The 27,982-nt window shown below is 41.4% G+C and overlaps 1 protein-coding gene and 1 long non-coding RNA gene across 3 annotated transcripts; one reads left to right on the plus strand and one right to left on the minus strand.

The window, feature by feature from the left end:
* Positions 1–139: 139 nt before the first annotated feature.
* LOC147147942 (uncharacterized) lies at positions 140–27,596 on the plus strand. The gene is made up of 3 exons (XR_015086714.1): positions 140–257; positions 18,566–22,339; positions 26,360–27,596. It is a non-coding gene; the product is annotated as an uncharacterized LOC147147942 (long non-coding RNA).
* LOC147147943 (tubulin beta-1 chain) lies at positions 9,853–12,441 on the minus strand. Of its 2 annotated transcripts, XM_086029753.1 has the most exons (4): positions 12,292–12,441; positions 11,296–11,404; positions 11,122–11,232; positions 9,853–11,027 (listed from the first exon to the last, which is right to left on the minus strand). In XM_086029753.1, the coding sequence occupies exons 1-4, from the start codon at positions 12,346–12,348 to the stop codon at positions 9,967–9,969; spliced, it is 1,338 nt and encodes a 445-aa protein (XP_085885879.1). In that variant the 5' UTR covers positions 12,349–12,441; the 3' UTR covers positions 9,853–9,966. The 2 variants fall into 2 exon arrangements, with proteins under 2 accessions (XP_085885879.1, XP_085885880.1); XM_086029754.1 differs by lacking the exons at positions 11,122–11,232; positions 12,292–12,441 and having other exon boundaries at positions 9,853–10,911; positions 11,296–11,352.
* Positions 27,597–27,982: the final 386 nt, after the last annotated feature.

Consider the following 27,982-nt stretch of genomic DNA (forward strand, 5'->3'; position numbering starts at 1 on the left):
CGTGTCCAAGTCCTGTCTAACTAAGGGTTTCACTAAGTCAGAGTAATTTAATAGCAAAAGTAGCGACCATATAATTTAATATGTCAGTGTAGAATCATATCAAAGAGTATTTTTTTTTTGTTTAACTGTGTCACAAAGTCGTGGTGGAGTCCCCTGATGTGACACGTCAGTTTAGTAAAGGGGAAAAGATCAAAGTAGCTAGCCTCATAGATCCACTTTAAGTTAAACTTTAGGTAGAGAACCTGGAGACGGCAATGGTACGTGGTGTTGTTTAATTAAGATATTATAACTGGTGGTCCGATCTGCCAAAACATTATAGCCTAACCACCATCTATTACAAGAGCTGTTTGAACATTTCTAGCGTTACAAATATATTATTCAAATGTTTATTTCTTTAAATAGTGATTGCTCCACGCGAGTCAAATTGGAAACTCTTTCAGGACCTTATTATTCAGAGATGGGAAATTCAGGTCCTGAAACTAAAAACCCTGCCACAGTTTGTCTTGAGCCACAGGTGCTTCTAATCAACTGAGCTCGTCTACCGGTCGGTTGAGTAGAAGCACCTGTGGTTAAAACCAACACTGGCAGGGTTTTTACTTTGTGGACACGGACTTCCCATCTCTGGATTATTATATATTTGTTTTGGATGACCGGAAATTGTAACCGACAATATTTGTTAGATTGACCAGAAGATGGCGACAACGTGACGCATATACATGCCATCACGTGCCACCCGTCGGAAACACGACAGAAGGACGGGGTGCAATTAATTATGGGGCTTTAAGTATCCTAAAAAACATTAAAATTAAATTTAAAAATACAGCACTGTACTAGTAGTACTGTAAATATAACTTTCATGGAAAATTAACCAATGAAAACCAGACGTTGCTTTTCAGTTGTGGTTCAATTGAATTAAAAAAAAAAAAAAGATGAAACAGGCCATGAGCAAAACACTAGTTGTCCAAGTTTTGACGGGTGCTTTCGCAAGGCGGCATGTTTCAGCTCCTTCAATTGGATTTAGATCAGGGGTCCGTTTCACAAAGCAAGTTCATCAAACTCTGAGTGTAATACTGAAGTCTATGTTGATCTACTCTGAGATAGGGTCCGGAACAGCTGATTTGAATCAGTTTACTCAACTCGGCGAACGTTCGCCTGGAGTTAAGCGTGTGAACTACAACTCTGAAAAGACAGCATGAATGGAGCCCCGATTCACAGAGTCACCATGACAACGAGGGAGGGGCGTGGGAGAACATTGCTGCTCGGATCAATGTATGCGGAAGTTTCAAGTCCTTTGCGATCAGTCACAATAATATAACAGGAAAACTACGAACTTCCGCCTATTAATTTATTTCATTTAGGTGCAATCTCGCGGGGGAGGAGCACACATAACAGCTAATGAAGTATAAAAACAATGTCCAAACAGTTAAGACCTCGGCATAATGGGGGTATACCAATGGTTGAATTTACTCATTTATATTTCATCAAATTGCACAAAATAAAATAATCTGGACCCAGGTACATTTTTTTAAGTAGATGTATAGTCTATTTAAAATCCAATGCTAAAACATCACTGCCCGGTCTGAACTCCCGACGAATTCTCTGCGTAATGCTGCACCTTCATCCACGGGATCATTATCAAAAGGACACGTTTGTCTACATCTACTAGGGCTGAACGATTATGGAAAATAATCAAATTGCAATTTCTTTTCCAAAATAATTGCGGCGATATGAGTTGCATTTTTTTTCAAGGTACTTTCTATTATGTATTATTCAACAATTAATCTTTATTACAACAGACAATGTCAGATCTGTTATGCATTATAGAATACGTGCTGAGGTAAAGGCAAATTAATTAATATGAAAGACAGTTTATAAACTGCCTACTACAATTAGAGAGGTACGTATATAGTATATATGTATATAGTTATTCAATATTTTGATTTGCAGTTTGGTAAGAGTTCACCACGACAACATAATTCTGCCACAAATGTGTTGGATGAACAATTACGTATGTCCATTTTGTTCAATTTAATTATTTTTACGTTAATGGGGGTCTCGCATTACAGACATTCCATTAATGTGAACATTTTTTTAAAATTCCAAAATTGTACATACGTGTTTTTCACAGGACTGCAAAGCTACCATACTGTAAAGACACAAAGTCAAGTGCAGATAACAACAATCATGTAAACAAATCAGTAGTTTTGCCACTTCCTACATATCACTTTGTTTCATGAAACCTGTAAACGTGGACAGCACTTCTCAATCACCCAACTTCTTATATGGGCCATTCTACTGAATTGGTTCAAATTCAGAGTTGGAAAATGTTAGAAAAACTTTTATTGTATTCATGTTGCACCATATCTAAGGGGCACATATATAGTAAAAGTACAGTCAATTTTTAAATAGTAATTTCCAGCTTTTCCCAAATATCTTGCCTGTCTAAAATGTGTCACTACCGAAACACACAATTTACAGAAGAATAAAAATAATTCTACTAGCAGATTCATATTTTTTCCATTCAACCCCTCTACAGAGTATTTTTATAAATTAATATGCATGTTTTTGACATCAAAATCAATCTAAATTAATTTTTAACAGAATTTAATATTAGTTTTTCCTAAATAAATCAAACTTTATATGATATTTTTCATTGTAAAATGTAGAAAGTTGATCATATTGACTTCAAAAGTCATCATTAATTAAAACAAACATACCCTTAAACAATCATTATCAAATATTGTTGGTTGATAATTCAATACTTTTTATTTTTGTTAAAACATCATTTTTTTCGGTAGTGACTGCAAAATTTCGGTAGTGTTGCTGCTGTTGCAGTAATGCTTTGTGTAAGGGTAGCATTGTAATCACTTAACTAGTTTTGCTATATTGACTTTTAACGTGTTTTATAACTAATGAAACATTATTTTTTCCATTTTCTAGTGCTTTGTGCTGTACTCAGGGTCGCGGGGGGTTGGAGTTGATCGCAGCTGACTTAGGGCAAAAGCAGGGTTACACACTGGACCGGTCACCTGTCCATCACAGGGCTCTTCATCATTGAAAAACTGTGGTTTCACCTTCCAAATGAAAATTTTGGAATGACAAACATTTTGAAACATAAATTTCCTTGTATTTATGTTCCCAATCTCTCTGTTTTTTGAGAGACATCCGGTGGTCTTGTCTTTTGCTCCATGCTCTTCTGACTTTCCTTTGCTCTCTGCTAATTCTCTGATAATTCATTGGTAAACTTCAGCTTTCCTTCTTCCTTCCATCTCTTATTTCTTTCTCTTTCCTTTATTAAATATTCTTCGGATTTCACTGGGGCATTCTAACCCTTGGCCTGTACGCTGTCTCTGCTAGGCTTTTTGGCATTTTGGTGTTTTTCCCTTCAAATCAAGATAAAATATGAAATAGAATATTGTTAAAATCAGAAAGATCTATGTATGACATATCTATCTATGTATTATATTATTTAAAACTTATTTTATTCAAAAATAAACATCATATTGTCACTACCGAAACCATTATGTCACAACCGAAACCTTTCTGTATGTTTCGGTAGTGACTGTATCGGTTTTATTTTTCCCTTCAAATTAAGATAAAATATGGAATGCAATATAGTTAAAATCAGAAAGCTCTATGTATGACATATGTATCTATGTATTAAATTACTTAAAACTTACTTTATTAAAGAATAAACACCATATTGTCACTACCGAAACCATTATGTCACTACCGAAACGATTCGGTAGTGACCGTTTTGGTAGTGACGTTTTATGATAGTTTTTGACAATACTCAACAATGCTAGGCACAATGTGGCTACCGCACACAGTATGTGTACGAAGATAGAAAACAGTACATTTAGCATTAAAATCAAAAGTGCTCATTTTATTGCTGAAATGAGGTGTTCGGTAGTGATGGTCCTAAAAACCATATGCTGATTTTCAGACTTTGGAGGGCACATAACTTAATAATGCTGCTAACTAATTACTCGCCATGTGGCCAGTGATGAACATGAATTTAATGTCTCTTATGGGTGAAATTTCTGGGGATGTGGCTAATCTTTGCGTTCCGGTAGTGACATGAAAAGTTGGGACAGGTTTTTTTTACAAAGAAAGTTCTAATTTGAAAAAAATATACAAAATCAATGTAAATCTTTAACCATTAAAAGCAAACCAAAATATTCTATTAAAGTAAAGTATTTTTTAAAATTGGCAACAATTTTCTACGTTTTTTTTTCATGAATTGAAATTTAGGAGTTAGAGATTGGGACAGCCACCTCCCAATAGGAAGTGACATATAAAAGATGACTTTTTATACATTCAGTTTAATGGTATCTCAATTATGCCTTGTGGTAAAATAGATCATTTTTTAATGGTATCTCAATTATGCCTTGTGGTAAAATGGACCATAACAAGATATGACTAAATATGCATGGTCTGAACACTTCGTTGTTTTTTAAAATTTGATTTTCATTGTAGTCCCTGATAGTGTAGTGGTACACACGCCTGAGTTGTGTGCGGGCAGCGTGGGATCGATTCCCGCTCAGTGACAGTGTCTATGTGTGCCCTGCGACTGGCTGGCGACCAGTTCGGGGTGTAGTCTGCCTTCGCCCATTGACGGCTGGGATAGGCTCCAGCAACTCCCCGTGACCCTATATGGGATAAGCGGTTTGGAAGATGACATGACATGACAGATTTTCATTGTGGGACAGCAATTTCAACCAATTCGGCAGAATGGCTCATATGGACTGAAAAACAATAATTCAGTGGCTCTACCTCTTGCGGTTTGACTGAAGTGGCGTGGGAGGACAAATGCAGGACAGTGAGACAGGAGGAGGGTTCAGGTGATTTTAATGAAAAGTACAGAAATCTGCAAGGCCGGACGTGCCTTGGGTCACACGGCTTGGTTAGCACGACTTGACGTGGCTTGGGCAGCATGGCTTGATGTGAATTGGGCAGCAAGACATGAACCCAAGACAAATGATACACAAAACAAAACAAGACAGGACAGGACACCGCTAGACACAACAATGACCCGAGCCGGACTGAAAGGAAACTGGGAAGTAAATCATCATCATGGGCGGCCACTCGTAGACGAGTATGACTGTCCTCTCCCATTGGTCCTTGTGGGTCTTTAGGTGGGCATAGAGGCCAATTCTGGACCTGATTATTCTGCTGCAATGTGGACAGGAGAAAGTAGTAGTGCTGGGTTTGGTGTTGGTCCTGTTTGGTGGTCGCTCTCTCCTTCCTGAGTCTGCGTTTGTCTTGTGCAGCACGATGGAGGTCAGCGTTGTATTATTCAGCACCCTCACGTACGATGTTTCTCCAGGTCGACCTGTCGGCAGCCATGTCTTCCCGGGTTTTTATGTCAATGTGGCACTTCTTCAGGTTTGTTTTTATGTTGTCCTTAAACCCCTTTTTCTGGCCTCCAGGAGTCTGCTTCTCTTCAGCAAGCTGCGAGAAGAGAACTTGTTTTGGGAGGTGAGAGTCAGGCATTCGGGCGGCACGGTGGTCGACTGGTTAGCACGTCCGCTTCACAGTTCAGAGGTCGTGGGTTCGATCCCGGCTCCGGCCTCCCTGTGTGGAGTTTGCATGTTCTCCCCGTGCCTGCGTGGGTTTTCTCCGGGTACTCCGGTTTCCTCCCACATTCCAAAAACATGCATGGTAAGTTGATTGGACACTCTAAATTGCCCCTAGGTGTGATTGTGAGTGCGGATGTTTGTCTCTGTGTGCCCTGCGATTGGCTGGCAACCAATTCAGGGTGTCCCCCGCCTACTGCCCAAAGACAGCTGGGATAGGGACACTCTAAATTGCCCCTAAGTGTGATTGTGAGTGCGGATGTTTGTCTCTGTGTGCCCTGCGATTGGCTGGCAACCAATTCAGGGTGTCCCCCGCCTACTGCCCAAAGACAGCTGGGATAGGCTCCAGCACGCCCCGCGACCCTTGTGAGGATAAGCGGTACAGATAATGGATGGATGGATGGAGTCAGGCATTCGGACAACATGGCCATTCCACCTCAGCTGGTTTTGGGCAATGGTGGCAGTGATGGTGGGAATATTTGCTTCCTCCAAGACACTGGTGTTGGTGCGTCTGTTCTCCCGGCTGATCCTAAGGATTTTAAGATGGAATCTTTGATGGTGTGCCTCAAGTGCGTTTAAGTGCCTGTTGTACGTGGTCCAGGCCTCTGATCCATATGAGTGGGGAGCACCACTGTTTATAGTCCAGGATTTTTTTTAGTCACCTGGAGATTGCTGTTCTTCAAAGACTCTCCTCCTTAGCCTTGAGAAAGCCCTACTGGCACTACTGAGGCGATGGTGTATTTCATCATCGATGACAGCTTTTGATGAGATGAGGCTACCAAGGTATGGGAAGTGGTCCACATTTTTCAGTCCGATGTTGTCAACAGAGATGTCTGGGAGCATGGAAAGTGTGCTTTAGTTTGGTGGAGTACTTGCGTCTTTTTTATATTGATGGCCAGACTGAGCTGTTTGTATGCTTTAGCAAAGGCAGACAGGATGCACTGAAGGTCCTCTTCTGAGATTGCTACAAGAGCGTTGTCATCTGCATACTGCAGCTCCGTGATGGATACGGTGGTGGTTTGACCTTTAGCTCTGCAGTGCACAGCGTTCCCGCCGGGGCTCCCAATGCATGTGTAACATATGATTTAGTTGCCAATTGATATTTTGATTTTTGTATATTAATTTGGGGATTGCATATATCATTTTGTATTTATTTTTCTAACATGCTCAGGCCCACTAGTTGAAACACGGCATTCTGATATCGACTGAAAATGACATCACAACTGCTCAGGGCTCATCTAATGACCAATCACGGCTCAGCTTTAGAAAACAGGTCAGCCGTGATTGGTCGTTACCTGAGTGACCAGTCGACAGAAGTGACAAAATGGCTGCCCCTTGAGATGGCTAAAAACGGGTGGATTAACTCGTATTCCACAAACACAATATTTATCAGAATGCCTTGTTTCAACTAGTGGGCCTGCATAGAACATTTTCTTGAGAAAAAAATATGTTTGGGGTGACTTCCACTTTAAGTGTTTGTTCCTGTCCTGCCGTGTTGGTTGTTTTAGTTGGGAAGACACCAGAACAAGTGCATGAACTCGACCTTGAATTTTAACCCGCCATACCACGGCCTCCAGAAAAGGTAGAACAACTTTTGAGGGCTATGAACAAATACGCACGCGCAGTTGGGTAAGTAGTTGCACGTTTGAAACGTTCAGAGGAAATTCTTGTCGTTTGCCCATTTCAGGCTTCTTTATACTCCCGCGGGCGGCATCCGCGAGTCGAGTACATCCCCGCGACAGTGCTGTTCGCAGTTTGCCTTTATACTCGCGCACAACCCACACTCGTTGTTTTGAAAATGTGTTAGTTTCATTCCAAGTCGGTGTGGGGGGGGGGGGGTCGCTACTGCTATTGGCAAGCACAGCGCAGGGCGGAATTCCCACGGAATTCCTTTTGTGGCCAATTTCGGTCTGCGTTTTTACTGACGAGCAACGATCAAAAAGACAGCGACAACAATAGATCTCGTGCCTGCTACAACAAAGGGACCTAGATGACTAGACGATGCAATTAATTGTATTGCAAAAGGTGGCGGTGAAGGTAGTACGTGCGTGTGTAGCTTCTTTACGCACACATATGTGACATAACACCCACGCCGCTGCCAAACTAGTTTGCTTCGCAACAGCAACGAGCTTTGTGGTGGATCCTCTCCTCCGTGGCAACAAATAAATTGCTGGGCCGAGCCGGGGGAAACTGTACGTCTTCGCAACATGTGACATAACGGACCGATCACGAGAGAATGCGCACGGCATCGTATATGCAGCACTAATTTCTGACGTGTGCGCGGAATGTGTTGCAGACCCGTCTCACAGCACAATGCGTCGGTCACGTGATGCAATGCGTCAGTTGTAACTCGCGCCGACGCGGGAGTATAAAAGAAACCTAAAGAAGACTTTCGCCGAGTAGGTTGAAATGAACTTTGACCGCCTCGCAACCACGTCACACGCATGAGGGCCGATTAGTGGGCTGGACTAAAATAAACTTCCGCCCTTGCTTGTCAGCCCTGTTTTTTCAAACGTGTCAAGTCCCGTCCTCCGCCCCAAAAATGGGTGTCCATACGTGTCTCCAGGATGGACTGCACAGCTCTGGCAGTTTCAAAATAAAATTGAAAAAACATTTTTTTACAAAATATATAGAAATAATAACAACATAAAATATATACAACAAAATAAAATACCCCAAAAAAAGATATATTATTATTAAAAATAAAAAATAGCTAAATAAATGTGGAAATAAATACAAAATTAAATCTATAAATCTAGTTAAATATCAATGTATATGTTATTTTATTTATTTCAATTATACATATTTTATATATTTGGTTTTATTTTCACTTTTATTTTTATTTTGGCAGCTTTGGTCCTCCATAATAGACAGCTTGAGATGCGGAAAAAAACCCTCAAACTATACGCACCAAAAGGGGGAGTGCCAATCTGCGGCTTTAGTCATCACGAAAAAGCTTTTAAATCACCCCAGATTCCGATTCTGAAAAGTGAATTTTAGTGCTGACAAATGTTTCATATACAGACCTATTATATAAGTGTCAATGTTCAGCCCAATCAAGTGTCCCTTGCTGCACAGTTATTTTCTGTTATCTGTTTCTTTAGGAAGAAGAAAATATTTACCCCCTCCCAATTCTCAGCCGCGACTATAAAAACTGTATTGGTGGTATCAATACAGTTCAATTGTTCAAAGTACGCCTCTTCCCTAAGTTATTAATATTCAAGTTTGTTCGTAAAGTTGTTTTAAATCTGTTGAAACACGAATAAAAACCAATGTATTTAGTTTCATTCATTTTCACAGAAGTTGTATTTATAGTTTTAGCACTATTTCCCTTTATTTTATTATTATTGTTGTTTCATTAAAACAACGACAGAAGCCTCATAATTGAGCCCCGTGCAAGTTTAGGCGCCTCGCTGTCGCCGCCCTCTGGCGACATTGTGACAAAAATATAGAAATAGAAGAAAAAAGAATCAGTTTTGGACTTTTCCTTACGCGATCCAGATACACAAAATTAAGATGTATTTCAATTTTGGTGTTTACGTTTTAAAACGAAAATCAAATTATAAACCAATCGTTTTCTAGTTTTAATACTGTTTTCAAATGGTGATCGAATTACTTAACGAGACACGGACCCGGTCATGATGCACTGCAGTTCGACCACACCACTCTAAACTACAAGCAATCAACATTTTGTCAAACAATACCCGTCTGATTGCAGACTTTTCATACAGCTCTGGTCTGACATCTCACGAGAATATGCCAGTGACATGAAATTTATTAGGCTGGTTTGAACTTGTAATGAATTTTCATAAAATTGTCATGGCCATCCTGAAATAAACAAAAACCAAGCCAGCAAAGCACGGAATGTAACAAAGCAAGTCATACAATTGATGGTTATAAAGTTATTCTTTACCAGAGCTCGTCATATAGTGTAGTTACTGCAGTGTTTTTTTAGTGCAATAGTATTGTTCAGGCATTTGATTAACACCGCCACCTAGCGACCAAGGCCGAACCAGTATGATTAAATTGGTATGCATCAGTCATGTACCAATCTCCCATCTTGAATGTACTTTTTCACCTGGTAGGACATGCAGCAATTCATACGCATGTATGCTGCAAGTTAGGAGTTTGCTTTGGCATTAATTCATCGCTTAGTTTGCTTACTTTGGTAAGAAGCACAACATATGTATAGCAGCCACACCTTATTTGGGTTGGGGTGGGTGGACCACTACTAATTTAAATGAAATGATTTCAACAAATGCAAAAAGTACAATTTTGAGTACGCACAGGAATCTTTATTAACAGCAGACAGAACACTGAAAACTGGAACAGACTTTGAACAGTAGGAACTGGAAATTGATCTTTTAACAAATGTAGGGGGGGGGGATTAAGCCATCTCCTCTTCCTCATCCTCACCAAATTCTCCCTCTTCCTCAGCAGTAGCATCCTGATACTGCTGGTATTCTGACACCAGGTCGTTCATGTTGCTCTCTGCCTCTGTGAATTCCATCTCATCCATGCCCTCGCCCGTGTACCAGTGGAGGAAAGCTTTGCGCCTGAACATGGCTGTAAACTGCTCAGAGATGCGCTTGAACAGCTCTTGGATGGCTGTGCTGTTGCCAATGAATGTGGCGGCCATCTTGAGACCTCGAGGAGGAATGTCACACACTGCGGTCTTGACGTTGTTGGGGATCCATTCAACGAAGTAGCTGCTGTTCTTGTTCTGCACGTTGAGCATCTGCTCATCCACCTCCTTCATGGACATGCGGCCACGGAAGATGGCAGCCACAGTCAAGTAGCGGCCATGGCGTGGGTCGCAGGCGGCCATCATGTTTTTGGCATCAAACATCTGCTGGGTGAGCTCAGGCACAGTGAGGGACCTGTACTGTTGGCTGCCTCTGCTTGTGAGGGGTGCGAAGCCTGGCATGAAGAAGTGCAGACGGGGGAAGGGCACCATGTTGACAGCCAGTTTGCGCAGGTCAGCATTGAGCTGTCCGGGGAACCTGAGGCAGGTGGTGACGCCGCTCATGGTGGCCGAGACCAGGTGGTTGAGGTCGCCGTAGGAGGGAGTGGTGAGCTTGAGGGTGCGGAAGCAGATATCGTATAGCGCCTCATTGTCGATGCAGTAGGTCTCGTCTGTGTTTTCTACTAGCTGGTGGACAGACAGCGTAGCATTGTAGGGCTCAACCACTGTGTCGGATACTTTAGGAGAAGGCACCACGCTGAAGGTGTTCATGATTCGGTCTGGGTACTCTTCACGGATTTTGCTGATGAGCAGAGTGCCCATTCCGGAGCCAGTACCGCCACCCAGAGAGTGTGTGAGCTGGAAACCCTGGAGACAGTCGCAGCTCTCAGCCTCCTTCCTCACTACATCTAAAACAGAATCCACCAGCTCGGCACCCTCTGTGTAATGACCCTTAGCCCAGTTGTTACCAGCACCACTCTGGCCTGTATGGGGGTGGAAATTGAGCTTCACATCAATGACTGACATCCATAGCAACCATATGAAAATAAAGTCAGCATTAAAAAAATAACATCGTACCAAAGACAAAGTTGTCTGGTCTGAAGACCTGACCAAAAGGTCCGGACCTCACAGAGTCCATTGTGCCTGGCTCCAGGTCAACCAGTACAGCCCGAGGAACGTATTTTCCTCCTAGAAAAACAGTACACATTTAGTGGCCATAAAGTAATTCATTACAAGATAATTTGATATTACCTGAAGCTTCATTGTAGTAGACATTGATCCTGTCCAGTTGCAGGTCACTGTCACCATGGTAAGTGCCAGTTGGGTCAATGCCATGCTCATCACTGATCACCTCCCAAAACTTTAAAACAAACAAAAAAGAAATATGGAAAACAAATAGTTAATGGCCTACATTGTCCAATAAAAGAAACTTGGTTGTACAATTTAAATGTGTACACACGCACAATTAATCAATTAAGTATTTGAATTCATTTACTATATGCGAAAACGTTAAAAACAAAATAAATTAAACAGCTCTTAACTTGCAATTCCCGCCGTGGAGCATTACGCGCGCGCGCCCTGAGCCCTTATTGGCCGAGACCCCATTTTGAAAAAGGCCTCTTACGTCATCAACCGCCCTTACAGCCCACTCCCAGCAAATGCCGGGCTCAGCCCGAGACGCAATGCGGTGTAGGCCTCATCGAGTTTCGAGAACAAATGCGGGCAAATAATGATTTTACAAGCGAAAAATTATACATGTACCGGACGTTCAGTCACATTAATCGAATAAAAACCTAATGTGGGTACTGCAGAAAGTAAAGTTTAATATTCTATTCCCCCCCCCCCCATTTTAGCAGGGAAAGTGTTATACAGTCGACGTAAAACGTTAACATCGTCATGAATTCATTCAATAATCAATAGCCACTATTACAATTGCACTATTCGACGGCATTAGAAAAATAAAAAATATTTTTTTTAAATAATTTTTTTTGGGGGGGAGGGAAAAAAATATACCCTCGAAATAGTGATTGACTAAATGAGTACATTTAAAAACGCATGCCAAGTTTGAGGTTAACTACAGTTACCGTTATACAGAACTAGTCTTAAGTAGGACACGTTGCTAATCCTAGGGTGTGGTTTCTAGGACACCAACAGGCACAAAGCAACGACTACAGGGGAAGAAAAGGGGTTTCAACAGCACTTGAAAAAACGAATTCGAGCCTTCAACAAAAGCAAATGTTCACTAACCTTAGCACCAATCTGGTTTCCACATTGGCCAGCCTGAAGATGCACAATTTCCCTCATTTTGTCAAATTTAGCAACAGCTCGTCTCTTGCGTTCTTTGGCTTGTTGGAAGTGCGCGTACAATGGCTGAACACTCTGCTTTATAAGACAATGGCCCGCCCTTTAGTCCGCTAGTCAATGGATGATTGGACCATCCTCAATAAAATCTTGACAGACAAGAGGAGAAACCAATAGAAATTAACCTAGGCTTTACGCCATTGGTCAGATCTCTGACAAACGTTCTTTCCCAACGTGTTTAACTGGCCGCTGTGGAGAAGTCAGGCGACTTCATCCATGATGAGATGGCGAAATTGAAGAAAACGGAAAATACACATGATATATATATATTTTAAAGTGTGGGCTGTCTCCCTCTGCTTGATATTGTATCATTTAACAAATAAACTAATTTATATAACTTGAGAAATAAACAAAATTAGAAACAGCTGGGTCAACTACAGCATGTCTGGAGGAAAGACTATAATAAACAGCAGTTTTGTTAAACAATGTCACGATCCAGATTTCATTTCAAATGGTTAATTTGATTGGATGCAAGAACATGCGGCATTTACTTTGCTACTTAATGATGCTATGGGCATGTTTCCAAAGACTGAGGGGGGATGGGAGTGCATTTCTCTCAGGTTGTTGTCGCCATGACGACAAATCTTTCCACACTGGGCTGGAAGAATTCTATGCATTAAAAGAGCATACATTTTCCATAGACTGTACAGCATGTACAACAGTATGCATGCCATGCATTTTCCACTGGGTGATCGGTTGTGAAGTATTGATTTGAATTAACTGTGATTGACACACTGCATATAGGACTGTATAATATTTAAAAAAATGCTGTATATATTTCAGCCTCAGTGACCGTGTTTTTACATCAACACCACCTGTCATGTACGGTATGTTGGTCACGCTCCTCATTTCTGATGTCTCTAATGTGACACACAATGACCTCTATGTTCTACATGACAATGTCACAGAGAGGATGAGTTGAGATTCTAGCAATTACTTCTATGTGAGTTACTATTATGAATAACCTATAATAGTGTCCTCTTTTCAAACTTCTTTGTCAGTTATTATGAATAATATGTAATAGTTTTCTCTTTTCAAGATTGCAAATTTTGCATAATGGAAGTCAACATTGGAGAAACACAAGAGCCACTGCTTTCTGATAGCTTGCATTAGCAGTGACCTCATACTGCTGTTAAAAGTCTATAAATATTTATGCAGGTGGAGCAGGGAGAAATAATAGACCATGAGACTGCATCTTTTTTTAAAAATGTGCACACACACGCACACCAAAATAGATGCATATTAAGTGATTTTGAAGTTTGACTTTTCGCAAAGCCTGGGGGCATCACTAGTTGCACTTCATTGACTTGGTTGGTCGGATTGTCTAATTAAACCAGATTAGATGAGCTATTAACAGGCTGAACCTTTTGAGAGCATTAGATTCTCAACACAGCAAACAATTAGTGTGTTCACTGAAATACACACTGAAATACTGTTGGATTCAAAGTGTTCATTTTTATGGAACTACTTCTAAGCGATACTGAATTATGAACAATAAGTGGAAGTTTTTCGGTCTTTTTCCAGTACAAACCACATAACGGCAGCAACTAAACTACACAAAATTCACAACTGTGACAACTGTTTTTTGGTTGACTTTCTCGTAGCATGTGCATGTATAGATCTGGCCTTTGACCCCACCCGTTTAAAGAAACTTTAACCTTATATTCAAATTCTGTCTCATCAAGAGAAATAATCTCTGAAAATTGTAATTACTACTCAGAGGAGTAGGCATAATAACAAGGCAAGGTGTATTCTGACCTTGTGTTTGAGCTCCAAAAGCACAGATGTTTCTATGTATTGTATGCATTTATTTTTTATTTTTACCATAACTAATATATTTTTGTTGTCTCCCAAAAAGTGACAGATCTATGTACTATTTTGGACCACAACGGTTTAGCATGCATGCTTAATGCATGTCTGTTCAAGTTTACAAGAATGAAATCTTTTTACATGAATGAACAATTGCAGGATGAATCTCATCAGTCAGTATCCTTCAGTAAAGAATATGTCTCAACACTGCTCTGTTAAACTGGTGGTAGGCTGCTTCCTCTGACTCAGCATTTGTCAGAGGACTGCAGCGTTTAAAACTCAATCCCCCAGCAGTCAGATCAATACTTGAGAGGAAACAGATGCCATTCCGCCTGGCGTGGACACACCCTGAATTGATCCTGTACATAGGCGGTAATGCTTTATTCAAAAACCTGTCATTTTAATGTATCAAAACCAGGAAGGAGTTTGGTTTTGTTGTAGTCCAACATCAAAAAGGGGAATTCAACCCAAAAATGTTCTTAACAAGAATATGTTCCATGCAGGCCCACTGGTTGAAACAACGCATTCTGATTAATATTGGGTTTGTGGATTATGAGTTAAACAGCAAATTCCACCCGTTTCTAACCATCTCAGGGGGCGGCCCTTTTGGCACTTCTTTCGACTGAAATAACGACCAATCATGGCTCAGCTTCAGAAAACAAGTGATTTGTGATTGGTCGTTTCCTGTTTGCCTTACCATGTTTTGGTTGACTCCCACTTTAAGGTAGTGAGAGATGGTCCCCCATCACACACACACACACTGTATAGTGTCGGCATGGACACTCACTAATGTCATTATTACCGGACCGTGAACACTACATTATGTTGCTGTATCAGTATCACACTACCGGGTGTCGGACATTTAACACTTTTGTAAATCCGGGTAGTGTGGATGCATGCACTTGTTAAAATGAACACCATATGGTGTTGAATTAACACTCAAAATTTGCAGTGTTTTCTTTTTTTTTTTTTTACATCTCATTGCTCTCAAAGTTGGAGCCGAATGATAGCAAGAACTGTGAAAGAAACTATTGAGTTTTGGGGGATTGCAGTCAGGTCAGAGCTCCACTTATAGTGCATCTGTCAAGGTCAAACAAACAAAATTCTGGATCTGTAGATTTATATTTAATGGATTCTGCCTGGGCCTGTGTCCCAATGCTGTGGGTTACATAGTTTTTGTTTAATCCGGCAACAAAACAAAATCAAATATTCTAATACATGAACACAACACACTGTACATTTTTTGCTCTTTTCAGTTTGGCCTTGATGGAAGTCTCTACTGTTGTTATTTTGAACTGTATGGGAGCAGTGCAATTGTATGGGGACAGTTGTAGGGTAGACAGGTGTTGGAATGGAACAGCTGGGCTCATGTACAGTATGGTTAGCTAAGATAACCATTGATTCACTTAGATCAAGTTACTGTATAATTCAACAGCATTCAGCCAAGCCCACATTCTGCTGCAAATCTACACACATGCGCACACACGCGTCCCCGTAACACACACACACACTCGCACACACAAAAACACATGTACACATTTCCCATCAAAGTAGGTCAGGATGACAAGGCTTGCATTGTGTTGAATACAGGTTAGACCTAAAACTACTCCATTGTAAAATAAGGGAAAAAAACAACAATGGTCCATGTGGGAAAGGAACAGGATGAATAGACATTTATATAAGATGTGTTCAAATAACACTCATATAGTGTCTCACTGTTGTTTTGTTTTGTTTTGTTTTGTTTACCTGTAATTTGAGTCAAGTTTTTGTGTCAGCATGTCAACAGGTCAGTTCAGGCCTAATCTCCCCCTGCCCCGCCCTGTGTGTGTGTGCGCGTGTGGGTGGGTGGGTGTGTGTGCATTAGTATCTGGTGTGGCCACCATTTGCCTCATGCAGTGCAGCCCATCTCCACTTGTTCAGGTTGTTGATTGTGGCATGGAATGGAATGGCTATACAAAGTTGCTTGATATTGGCAGGAACTAGAACATGCTTTCTTATCCACCGATCCAGAGCATCACAGGCATCCCCAATGGCTGACAGGTCTAGTCAGTGTACTACAGTGGAAGAACTGGGATGTTTTAAGCCTTATACAGATCCTTGACAAAAGCCAATGATCAGAGATCAGAAATGGCGGTCACACCAATAATTGACATGCGACTCCTGCTCCCGGCACAATGATAGCTGAACGGAATGTTACTGTGTCCCAAATCATGGTCTGCATCCTCCTCCAGACCCAGACTCTGCAGTCGAAAGAGGCCACACCTACTGAAGCTCCTCAGAAGCCTGTGCTAAATGTTGTTCAATGGGACATATATTATGCTTCCCATCAGTAGTGCACATCCATCCATCATGTTGTAACGAAACAGAATGAGAAGTGAAAATTCCAAATAAATGAGTTTCAGATGGAAGTTAATTTCGAACCAGAAAAGACAGTGAAAACAATGGATATCGTGCCTGCGCCAACCATGAAGGGATTGAGATGACTAGACAATGCATTTAATTTTATTGCGAAAACGGTCTTGAAGGTGGCGGCTAAGGGGGAACGTGGGTGAGTAGCTTCGTTACACACACATACCTGACATTACACCCATGCCGCTGCCAAACTAGTTTGCTTTGCAGCAGCAATGAGCTGCGTGGTGCATCCTCTCCTCTGTGGGAAACTGCATGTCATTGCAACATGGGACATAATGGACCGATCAGAGCAACGATTCCTGATGTGTGCGTGGCATGTGTTGCAGACCTGTCCCCAACAGCACAATGCGTAGGTCATGTCAATCAATGCGGCAGTTGTTGCTCGCGCTGATGCGGTAGTAAAAAGTAGCCTAAAAAGAAGCCTTTCACCGAGAAGGCTGAGATCAAATTTGGCTGCCTCGCGGGCATGTCACACGCATGAGGGCCGATTAGTGGGCCGGACTAAAATCCACTTCCGGCCATGCTTAGTCCAGCCCTTTTTAAAAATTTGTCATGCTGACACCCCCCCACCCCAAAAATGGGCTGGAGGGTCCAACTGTTCCGGCCCCGGGACGGATTGCCCAGCTCTGAAAATAATTATTGCAAAATAACGCAAGGTTATTTTAAGAGGAAACAAAGACTTCCGGGTCGTTTAAATGTAGACATTTTTACCGTCTAAAGATGTCCCACACAAGGACATACTTCGCAAGCAAAGGGATAAGGTACTAAATGTTAACACTTAGTTAACAAAACATAATTGCTATCTCAGATTACACACACAAGACAGACTGCGTGTTTCTGTCCGTCAGTGAATAGCTGACTTGAGGGCAGAATATGCATGCGCAATGTGACTACTGGGAAGCACATGAAAAGCGTTGTGCAGGCAATTGATGAAGGCGGCACCGTAGAAGAGAACATGCAGTGGTCAAAGAACCCAACAATGTTCAGTTGGTACTGAGACGGTTAGGGATGAATAGAGAGACGGACGAAAACCCACAAGTGTACAAAAATTGCAGAATTGGTACACTTCGGGTGACATCATTGACCAATGCCCCTGCGTCAGCGAGCATGGCGACGCGGGTTGTTTTGGCACTTTTACTGTTTCAAATTATATTAAAACGTCAGTAAAGTAGTAGTGAAGTAAAACTCGGTCGCTGTCTTTCAGCCGATGTGAGCTATGGCTCCATTATTTGGAGTATTTGTGGCTCCTGCACAATATGCAGCGCATGCGTATAAGGTTGCTAAGTACGGCTGCTAAATACATAGGTAAACGGCAAATTCAAAACACAGATTGAAATTGCACATATAAATATGATAAACTTTGTAATAATTGGATACTTACACTTGAAGAGACATTTTCTTCGGCACAGCTACAGAAATTCCAGTGAATGTCGTCATTTCCCGCTATTTTGGCCAAATCCGCAATGAATTGTGGGTAATATGCTTTGGTTTTGGGGCCATGGATGCGGACTTCGCCGAAGTGCGGAGCAAGGGCGCAAAGAGGGCGGGGCGACAGGCCACTTCACAGAATTGGGACAGCCTACACGCGGGAACACGTAAGTGGAGGGCACAAGGGTGCAAGTGCGGCTCTGATTCTTAGTGACATGACAGTGTAGATGGCCCCTGGATGATGAGGTGCAGAGTGGAGATATGCTAGCCTGGCAAGCCACCCCCACTAAAAAAGTTGTTCTGGAAAGCCTCTCACCACCGCGGCTGGGCCCCGGTTCAAAATGAGGCGTCCAGTACATTTTAAAAATTTTCTGTGACGTATCCTTTGTGCTCAACGGCACTCTCCATCCTCATTCAAAATGGTGCTAGAGAGACGATTGTTTACATCATTCAGCATTAAATCAGTTGTCAATTCATTGACTGGTTCATTCCACCTCATCTGTTTGCACAGGTTTTGCCTGCCTCGGAAATGCGCTCGAGCGATGAGTCTGGATTTCCAGGCTAGTGATGTGCAACCCTGAGATCACTCCAAATGATGTCTCATCAACAGACTGAAGACACCATGGACTTTATTAAGGGAATCCTATCCATGGCAGCAATCCTGTGGAATTCTGTTAAGATAAAAAAATGATGGGATATTTTCTGTTAATGAAATTTAAATTGTGCATAATTTTGTTCATCTAATATGTAATTGCTGCTTCTCAAACTGCTATTTTTGCTGAATAAGGTCTGTATTTTTATTTCAAGATGTCCCATTTATTTTTTACCACTTGGGGATCAGACAAAATGAGTTAAGCAGCATTTTAGCTGTTCTCGTGGGCGGCCATTTTGTCACTTGCTGTCGACTGAAAATGACATCACAGGTGCTCAGGACTCAGGTCACAACCATTCCCGGCTCACCTGTTTTCTGAAGCTGAGCCATGATTGGTTGTGACCTGAGCCCCGAGCAACTGTCAACACACTATCTGTGACCCCTGCACGATGTAAGTCACGCAAGCGCAGAAGATCGGCCATCCTTGATCACCAACTACGGCAACTACACTATACCCAAATACCTATATAATGCCTGCGCAAGCAGCGGTGCAGTTTTGAAAAAATATGTATATAATCAGAGCTGGGAATCATCCCTCCGTCCCAGAGTTTCTGTTCTGCATATTTAATCGGCCCACGTGGTCCCAGCCCGTCCTTCGTTGGTGACAGCCAGTCAGCGTCGATAATATAATTTTCACGTCACACGCAGGCGCCGCATGAGCAAACACGCCACCAAATGAAAACAACAAAAACAACTGACACACACACACACACACACATGCACTTGGATTTAACCTGTACCACGTCACACACACGTGCCGCACTCCTGACACGTGACCGAGTAAGGAAAAAATAAAAAATAAAACAGTGTTGTGTACCTTGGTGAAAGATTTACATTGATTTTCTAGACTTTTTTCAAATTAGAAGTTTTTATGTAAAAAAAACCTGTCCCAACTTTTTATGTCACCACCGAAACGCAAAGAGTATTTGTTTGTAGGCAGGGCTTGGTTTTAGCCACATCCCCAGAAATTTCACCAGTAATAGACATTACCATCATGTTCAGCACTGGGCACATGGCGAGTAATTAGTTGGCAGCATTATTAAGTTATGTACCCTCCATAGTCTGAAAATCAGCATGTGGTTTTAAGGACCGTCACTACCGAACACCTCATTTTGGCAATAAAATGAGCATTTTTTAATTTAATGCTAAATGTACTGTTTTCTATCTCTGTACACATGCTCAAAACTGTCTGTGGTAGCCACGTTGTGCCTAGCATTGTTGAGTATTGTCCACAACTATCATAAAACGTCACTACCGAATAGTTTTGGTAGACGCAATTTTATTTCACTGATCACCATGCTGTGCGTGTGTGTGTGTCTGTTGTTATTGTTTGATATTTTTTCGGCGGCGTGTTTGCTCGTGCGGCGCCTGCTTGTGACGTGAAGATTACGTTCTCGACGCTGATTGGCTGTCTCCGATGAGGCATTGACCGGGACCACGTGGTTGATTAAATATGCAGTACAGAACGTAATAGCGGTTAGGCGATGCCCAGCTCTGTAAAAGAAAATATCAAGATCTCGTTAGACCTACTAAAATCTATTATACGTAAGTAGACATAGTAGTAGACTCTTCTAATACCATGATGAAAAGTGATTGTACATTTTTTTTTTTTAGATGGAATTTCTGTACCAACAGAGAATCATGTTCATCTAATGAATTCTTTTTGGGAGTGTGGGAGTTCCCCGGGATCCCCCCCAGATAAAGTGACTAGGCTGATGGAAGTTTGGGGTTCCCTCTTTTAGATGCTGGCCCCGTGATCAGATCCCGAATAAGCAAAAGAACATGGATGGGTGGTTGCAATACAGTAGTTCATTGTTTTTCACATGTGTAAACGTACTGACGGATGGTTAATGCTTGACTCGTCACCAGTCGATCGCATGGCACACAGACAAAACCAACCAGTTTTTTTGTGCAAATGTTCCAAAAATATACTACATATAGTCACTTAGTTGGTAACAGAGTGTGTCTACATTTAGATAACGAAGTGTTAATTACCATGAACAATAGTTGTTTCCTTTTACCATTTTTCTCCCGCAGTTCATCATGTATACCTCTCTGCAAGACCTTGCCCAGATCCTTGCCCTATTTGGAAGTAATTCAGACAGTTACCAAGCTATGTACAAACACAATCTGCAGTTTAAAAGGACATGATGATCAGCCTGTTGCCGAGGAAGTCCACAATGCATCCAGTCAGGCAGCAGGAACTCCGGATATCATGTTGCACAAAGTGATACTGTGCCATGATATTGGGGGAGGGTTGAGTTCACGTCTACTCTTATTACTGTACTTGAAGTAGAAAATGTAGGCAACATATCTGTGTATGTATATTCTTTGTTGGCTTTACACTACATTCTGCAAGTGACACAATTCAGATTTAAATTTCAGCGTTTGAGCAAGTCAGCAAAGGTCAGATTCTCGGGTGTCAGAAGAGGGGATTATCGTGTGGTGTGGGGTGTTGAGTCGAGTTTTTTCCTCCCTGACCTACTCGTGAAAATGCTCTACAGTGTTTGCTGTAGTCCAGATCAATGTTCCCCAACCATGGGTGAACGGCCCAACCATTTGGGTACCGTGACAATTTGTAGATATATCCCAACAAACAACTTGATCGAACAGTAAATGTAGCAAACGAAAAGCAGCCTAGTAATGATAATGTTAATGCGTTGGTAGCCATAATGATAATGTGTTGCTACCGAGTACAATCTAAGATATTTGTCACATATCCTGGTTGAAACACGGTACACTTAGGCTAGGTTCACACCGCAGGTATTAATGCTCAATTCTGATCTTATGAAAAAATCTGATTTCATATTACATTATAAATGCGACGTCGGTCTTGTCTGCTGTATGAACACATGCGTCGCCAAAGTGACCCGCATGCGCAGAAGAAGAGACGACCACTCATGACGTATTGTTTACGGAAGTAAATGTGGTCCAGCGTGTTGGGGCATTTATACAGTGAAGCGATTAGGTAGGAGCGAGAAATAAATACAGTATTTGGGGGGAAATTATGAGGCGAGGCTTTAATATCTCATTTCATGGAGACATCACTAACGATGATGTCACGTCATAACCGTGCATAAAAAATGAATCGATCCGAACCGTGGCTGAATTATTACTATCACAATAAATGTCCACGTAGTGTTTCAAGTGGGATTAAATTAAAGTCAAATATAAAGTTAATAGTGTTCAGGGGCGGAGCGTAGGTATCAGCACAGAGGGGGCGGAGCATTGGTGGAAATGCCGCAGACACGATTTGAAGAACGTCGGCCTTTTGCCTTGGGACAAACTTAGCGCAAATTTTTTGCATGTTCAATTCATCATGAATAATTGTATGCACTGTTCCCATACTGACTTCAAACTGTACACTGGTAAGTGGATGTGAATAGGAAATTATCCAGCCAAGGAGTTTTAAATAATGTTTATCAATTATGAAACCTCTGCCTTTAGCATCTCGCCCACCGTGTAATGCATGGATGCTTTTTCGTTTGGGCGGCAGGTGGGATGGACTGACGGAATGTAAGGACAGAAGCGCTTTAAAAGGACGAGGACGGACGGGGTCGGAGGATGATTATTCTTATGACAATGACGGACATGTGCTCTGGTCGCGCACGGAGGATGGATCTGCAAAATAAGGTATTGTACCTATCTCTGTTAAAATGTTAGGTTGAAGGCTACCTGTTTCAGATGCATATATGCCCATTAGCGCGCAAGGCATATACATTTTAGTGCCATTTGTACCACTGAGCTTTAACTTGTATTTCATGGAGTGGAAGAAATGATGACTACCGGTAGTTCAGTATTGTAATGATGCAAAAAAAGAAAATCCAACTTCAATGGCGCGTCAGTACTAACCTTTATTAGTAAGTGTGTGTCCAAACTTGGGATGTGTAAGGGCCACAGATGTAAGCCATGACATGTCTCTCGAGTTCATCGTGAGCGAATAATATATTGTTATAGCTTTCCAGTTGGCTTTTTCTAACCATGAGGAATAGTAACTACCGCCGACAATGGTATAGAGGGGGATTCCATCTCACGTTCGCAGAAAGTACTTAATGGTAATTTTTACTGTGTATTTTTGTCATTTTTTTCCCAACGTGACGTGCCAACAGGCGGCTGTGGTGTCGGTCACAGTTGATCTATCTAGGCCAGACATGTCCAGTTCTAGTCCTCAAGGGCTGCTTTCCTCCCTGTTTTTCATCTTTCCCTGCTGCAACACACCTGATTCAAAAGATCATGATCGTTATGAAGCTTCTTCAGCTTGCTGATGAGCTGATCATTTTAATCAGGTGTGTTGCAGCAGGGACAGATGGAAAACAGGCAAGACACTGGCCCTTGAGGACCGAGTTTGGACACAACTATAAAAATAATCCTAAACAACTGACTTATCACCTTTAACAGAAAGCTGTTGTGTAACAGTTTTTCAAAATAACTAGAACATACAAATAATATATAATTGCTTGCTTGGCTGATTTTAGCGTGTTTAATAAATGAAAGCAACACTGTGTCATATGTCAGTTTTTGTTGATTATGGCGGCGCCATATGGACAAAAGCGGTAGTGTTTTGACAAAAATCAACCACATTTCCCATGCGTGCCAGCGCGTAGTGTCGTGCACTCCTGAGCAGTCCTTATAGCGAAAGGAGGAAGTGAGTATGCCGTAAAGCAATTCAGGACATTTGTATTTTTTTGTGTGCCAGGGTTGATCCCATCCGCCTCAAAGTTGCTTTGTGCCAGTAAAAATGATACAGACCCCCTCAGGGCATGAAGTCCCATTCAACCACTGTACTTGTAAATCACTGTGAGAGTGTCGGAATGTTATATGTTTATATTTCTCATCCAACCGCAATCAAAATCACTCCATCTATCCTAGTACTAATTATCCAGATTGGTGTTTTGAACAATGATAAACTGGAAAGAACATAATCCAAAAAGAAGTAGTAATGAGGCTCTTGTGTGCGTAGGAGTAGAAAGTACAGATATTTTTGTATAAAAATGTAAGGAGTAGAAGTGAAAAGTAAGCTAAAAAATAAGTACTCCACTAAAATATAGATACGCCAAATTTCTTCTTAAGGTGAAGTATTTTTACTTCATTACTTGACACTACTGCATATAAAACCTACCTTCATGGATTATGGAGGATATTTTCTGTGGTCTCTGCTGCCACCTAACGTTTTGGTTTAGTATTGAAAAACTCTGAGGCCACCTTTGCTCGCTCTGCTAATCAGAAGACTGCATATTCTCAGTTGAGCTAGTGGGACGAGTGCAGATGTAGGAAGATGCCTAGTCAGGAGGAGCAGTCATAGCAGCACAACGGCCTCACAGAAATATTCAAGCCTAACTTTTAAGATTTATGCACCGGTAATTTTATTACATAACAAATTCCCGTTTACTTTTTTATTTTGATCGATAATTTTAACACAAACCTACCAAATAAACCTGACGTGATACATATTCATTAGTGTTAAAGCCTTTTTATTTGAAATAATTCGTTATGTTTATGTTTAGCATTAATCAAGCATAATTACTCTAAATAATAATAACCGTATTTATTTAAAACATATAAAGTATATTAAAGTATAGTATATCGTTTGAATTGCATAACAATCAGGTTAACTACACAAGATAAATAGAATATATTTGAAGTTGATGTTATTTATGCTTATGTAAGAAACCAAATTAATCAAAATGCATCATTCCGTACACTCTTAATAATGCATTAGGACAATCAGACCACCTTTTTGATTCAACAGATTTATTAACATTGAAGTGAATGATTTTGATCACGTCATTATTTTTCATGCCCTCAACATGTAATGTCATTTTCAGTCGACAGCAAGTGGCAAAATGCTGTTTTATAGGTGTTAGTTCTACATGTAAAAATAATAATGTTATCAAATTCATTATAAAAAAAATACAAACTTTTTACTGCTGAAAATTGGACAATTTATAGGACAGAACACATCCTTACAGACCACTTTCAACGTTCTTTAATGTTAAAGAGACACTTAGATGAGCTTAACATTGGCACTTATATAATAGGTTTGTATGTAAAAATGACATCAGTACTGAAATTCCCCCCTCAAAAGACTGTAGTGATTTAAGGGCTTTTTTTGATTAGATTTACGACAAAATGCCTCGCCCCTTTTTGGGGCGTGGCTTATGTTATGTTTTCAGTCTCAGCTGTCACGTCACGGGAGAGAGGCAAGCATGGTAATATTGCTCACTTTGTCAGTTCTGTTGTCTAAAACAGTGACCGATCGCCACCAAAATGCAAATGCACATTACTACTCTTGTCCACTTCAATCTGTGAAAGTATAAAAGTGTTCTGCACAATAGTTTGGATTTATTGACATAAAACGTGATCTCATCATGATCACCTCCACAAAATCAAAAATACCGTGGCGATCGCTTCTCTATTTACACAGGCTGAAGCGGACAAGAGCATGAATGCGCACACAAACCCCGACTGGTTATATTTCAGACATTTAGTGCCGCTAAACTCGAGTCAACTCTCGGGAGGCAGACGGCGACTGGCAGTGGGCAAGCACTCAGGCAAGCATGGATCTTTATCACCCCACCCTTCCCTCCCCAGTTAACTGTAGGATAACAGTACAGCTAATAGCAGCAACTAGCTTCAGGTCGTTAAAACAAAAGGCGTTAGCTCAACAACATTAGTTCCTTACTGTCCGTGCAGCGTGTGGAGGTGATCATGAGCCTGCGCCTTCATGTCGCGGGGTTGCCTCCCAAGCAGTCGCGTGCGTTGTCTGGCACCGCTTGCAGCCGCGAGAGCGTCAGAGTGAGGTAAGACCTCATCGAACACCGGGGGTAGAGCTGCTCGATTAAGCGATTTTGAACCGTAACCAAATTTTATGGATAAAATAATGTTAAAAACGTTCAAATCGTTTGATTTTGTTATTTTTAGTGTATCTAAGTGTAGCCCAGTTGTACTTTCTGTATTGTGTTCTGTTTGTACATTCTCTTCGTATTTGTACTTTCTGTTACTCTTCTCTTCGTATTAAGATCTCTGTTTTCCGCTGGTTACTTCCGTGTTTGTCATGCGGTCACATGAGTAGCGCGTTCAATCCACTTGCTTAAATGCGGAAGGGATTGTCCGCTGGTTGAGGAGAAAGTGACACATGTGGGGGATTGTTTTCTGAGCCGACTGCCGAGTGAGTGAGGAAGTGAAGTGGAGCGTATGCTCAAGTGACGGAATTTCGACGGCCAGGTCGATGGTGAGATAGGAGTCCAGGATTGAAACTTGGAAATTGCCTGGAATACAACTGAACCATTCTGAATCATTGCTGCTCTGGTCGGGCTGGTAGGAGCAAAGAAGCAGTGTGCGCTCATCCCAGCATAAATCTATGTAGCGCTGCTCACTTCCACATTTCCTCATTCTCATATAAATCAGCCACGGAGAGGTTAATCCTTTTGATATGTTGAAGTGGTCATTAGTAAGGATGTCCACATACATTTTGGTGCCAATTGATCACCGTTTTTGGATGTTATAAGCAACGAAAGTACAATGATTTCCAATGGAGAGTTTGTAATCGGTTCCTCCAGTGACTCCGACCGAACAAGGATAGAACGTTAGGGGGCGAAGCCATTCTCCTCATTAACAATCTTATTCATGGAGTCACTTATTTTCACTCTGCAGGTTATGGAGGACTTCCACACCTTCCAGCACAACACCAACATCAGCAACATCGTCCATCACCTGCATCATCAGAATCATGAGCCTCTGCTCGAGTTATGTAGACGCTCATGGTCTTCTCTTCAATTTCTGCCTCAGCCTCTCTGGATTAGGGTTAGGGCTCCATGTCCTGGGATATAAAGAGAACAGAACGATGGGCTTTCTTTAAGGCACTGCTGTATATGTATATTGGCGCTGTTCGGTGAAAAACACTTATCTCCAATTTTTTTAACTTTTTTTTTTTTTCACTTTAATGCGATGTCTGTAACGCGGAAACATGATTCATGTAAAAATAAGAAAATGAAAACAAATTGAGATAAGTGTTTTTCACATGACAGCGACGAAAATGAGATGGATCCAAGTTCAAGCTGACAATGACCTTAAGACCGTACATCACCTTGTACAAGCCTGGGGAAAACAAGATTATACACAGCCTACTCTCAGAGCTTTGAAATGGCTTGCTACATTCGTGTCTTCGTTGCTCACTAGCTGTGGCTTGAGTTGCAGATGGTTGCTTTGCGTTATGTGGTAGCCATGTCATGTCATGTCATCTTCCAAACCGCTTATCCTATATATAGGGTCGCGGGAAGTTGCTGGAGCCTATCCCAGCCGTCAACGGGCGAAGGCAGACCACACCCCGAACTGGTCGCCAGCCAGTCGCAGGGCACATGTGGTAGCCTTGACCTTCTTATAAAGAACACATATCACTCTGTCTTTATCAATAGTACCGTCAGGGCGTTTTTTTTAAATTTAACATTCATCGGACCAACAACTCTTACATGGTCCTCCATTTTCACGTCTTCTCTCTGCTCCTGTACTTGCCCTCCCACCTACATACAACAGGAGCCTACCATGTTATGCCAAACACAATGGCAGCCAATCAGTGTCCACTTCAGGGTGTGACATTGACCATTGTTTTTTACACCCCCGACAACTCAAGCACAAGCCTCACGCATCAAAACGGATCTCATCATCATACAGAAACAATTAAGTTAGAGATTAAAAATTAGATTAATGCGATTAAAAACAAATAATGCTCTAACTATAACTGTAATTAATTGGTCGCAATTAATGCACTAATTTGACACCCCTAATTCTAATGACCTAAGATTTGTTATGTCTTTTGTTGTGTGTTGCTGTTTAGGGTTTGTGAGTGCTGAGATGTCCCAGTTAATAAATACGACACTTGATACGACTCAAATCGATTATTCGATTTGTTTTTTTTCTAATCGATGCATATTTTAATCAGTTTAAATCGATTTTAAATCGATTAATCGTTGCACCCCTATCATATAGTATTCAGTTTTTATCAATTGATCAGTATTTGTTTGTCCGACATGTTACCAGTGGAGAACGGCAATGTATTGACCTCCAACATTGCAGCACGGCACGTCACAGGAAAACTATCTGTTGTTGATTGTGTCGTGTGCTGTGTTGCTCATCTTAAGTACACTACACACTATAAGAGAATAAGAACACACATGGCAATATTTTTATTGTCATGTGTGGGGTCCCTCCCCTTTAAAAAATAGGTTAAGATGTTAAATGTCTGTGTGCCAAGCTTTATAAAGATTTGATTATCCCTTC

Source organism: Filicampus tigris, chromosome 5 (genome assembly GCF_054856515.1).
Source record: "Filicampus tigris isolate MCC_2025a chromosome 5, RoL_Ftig_1.0, whole genome shotgun sequence".
NCBI classification, from domain to species: domain Eukaryota; kingdom Metazoa; phylum Chordata; class Actinopteri; order Syngnathiformes; family Syngnathidae; genus Filicampus; species Filicampus tigris.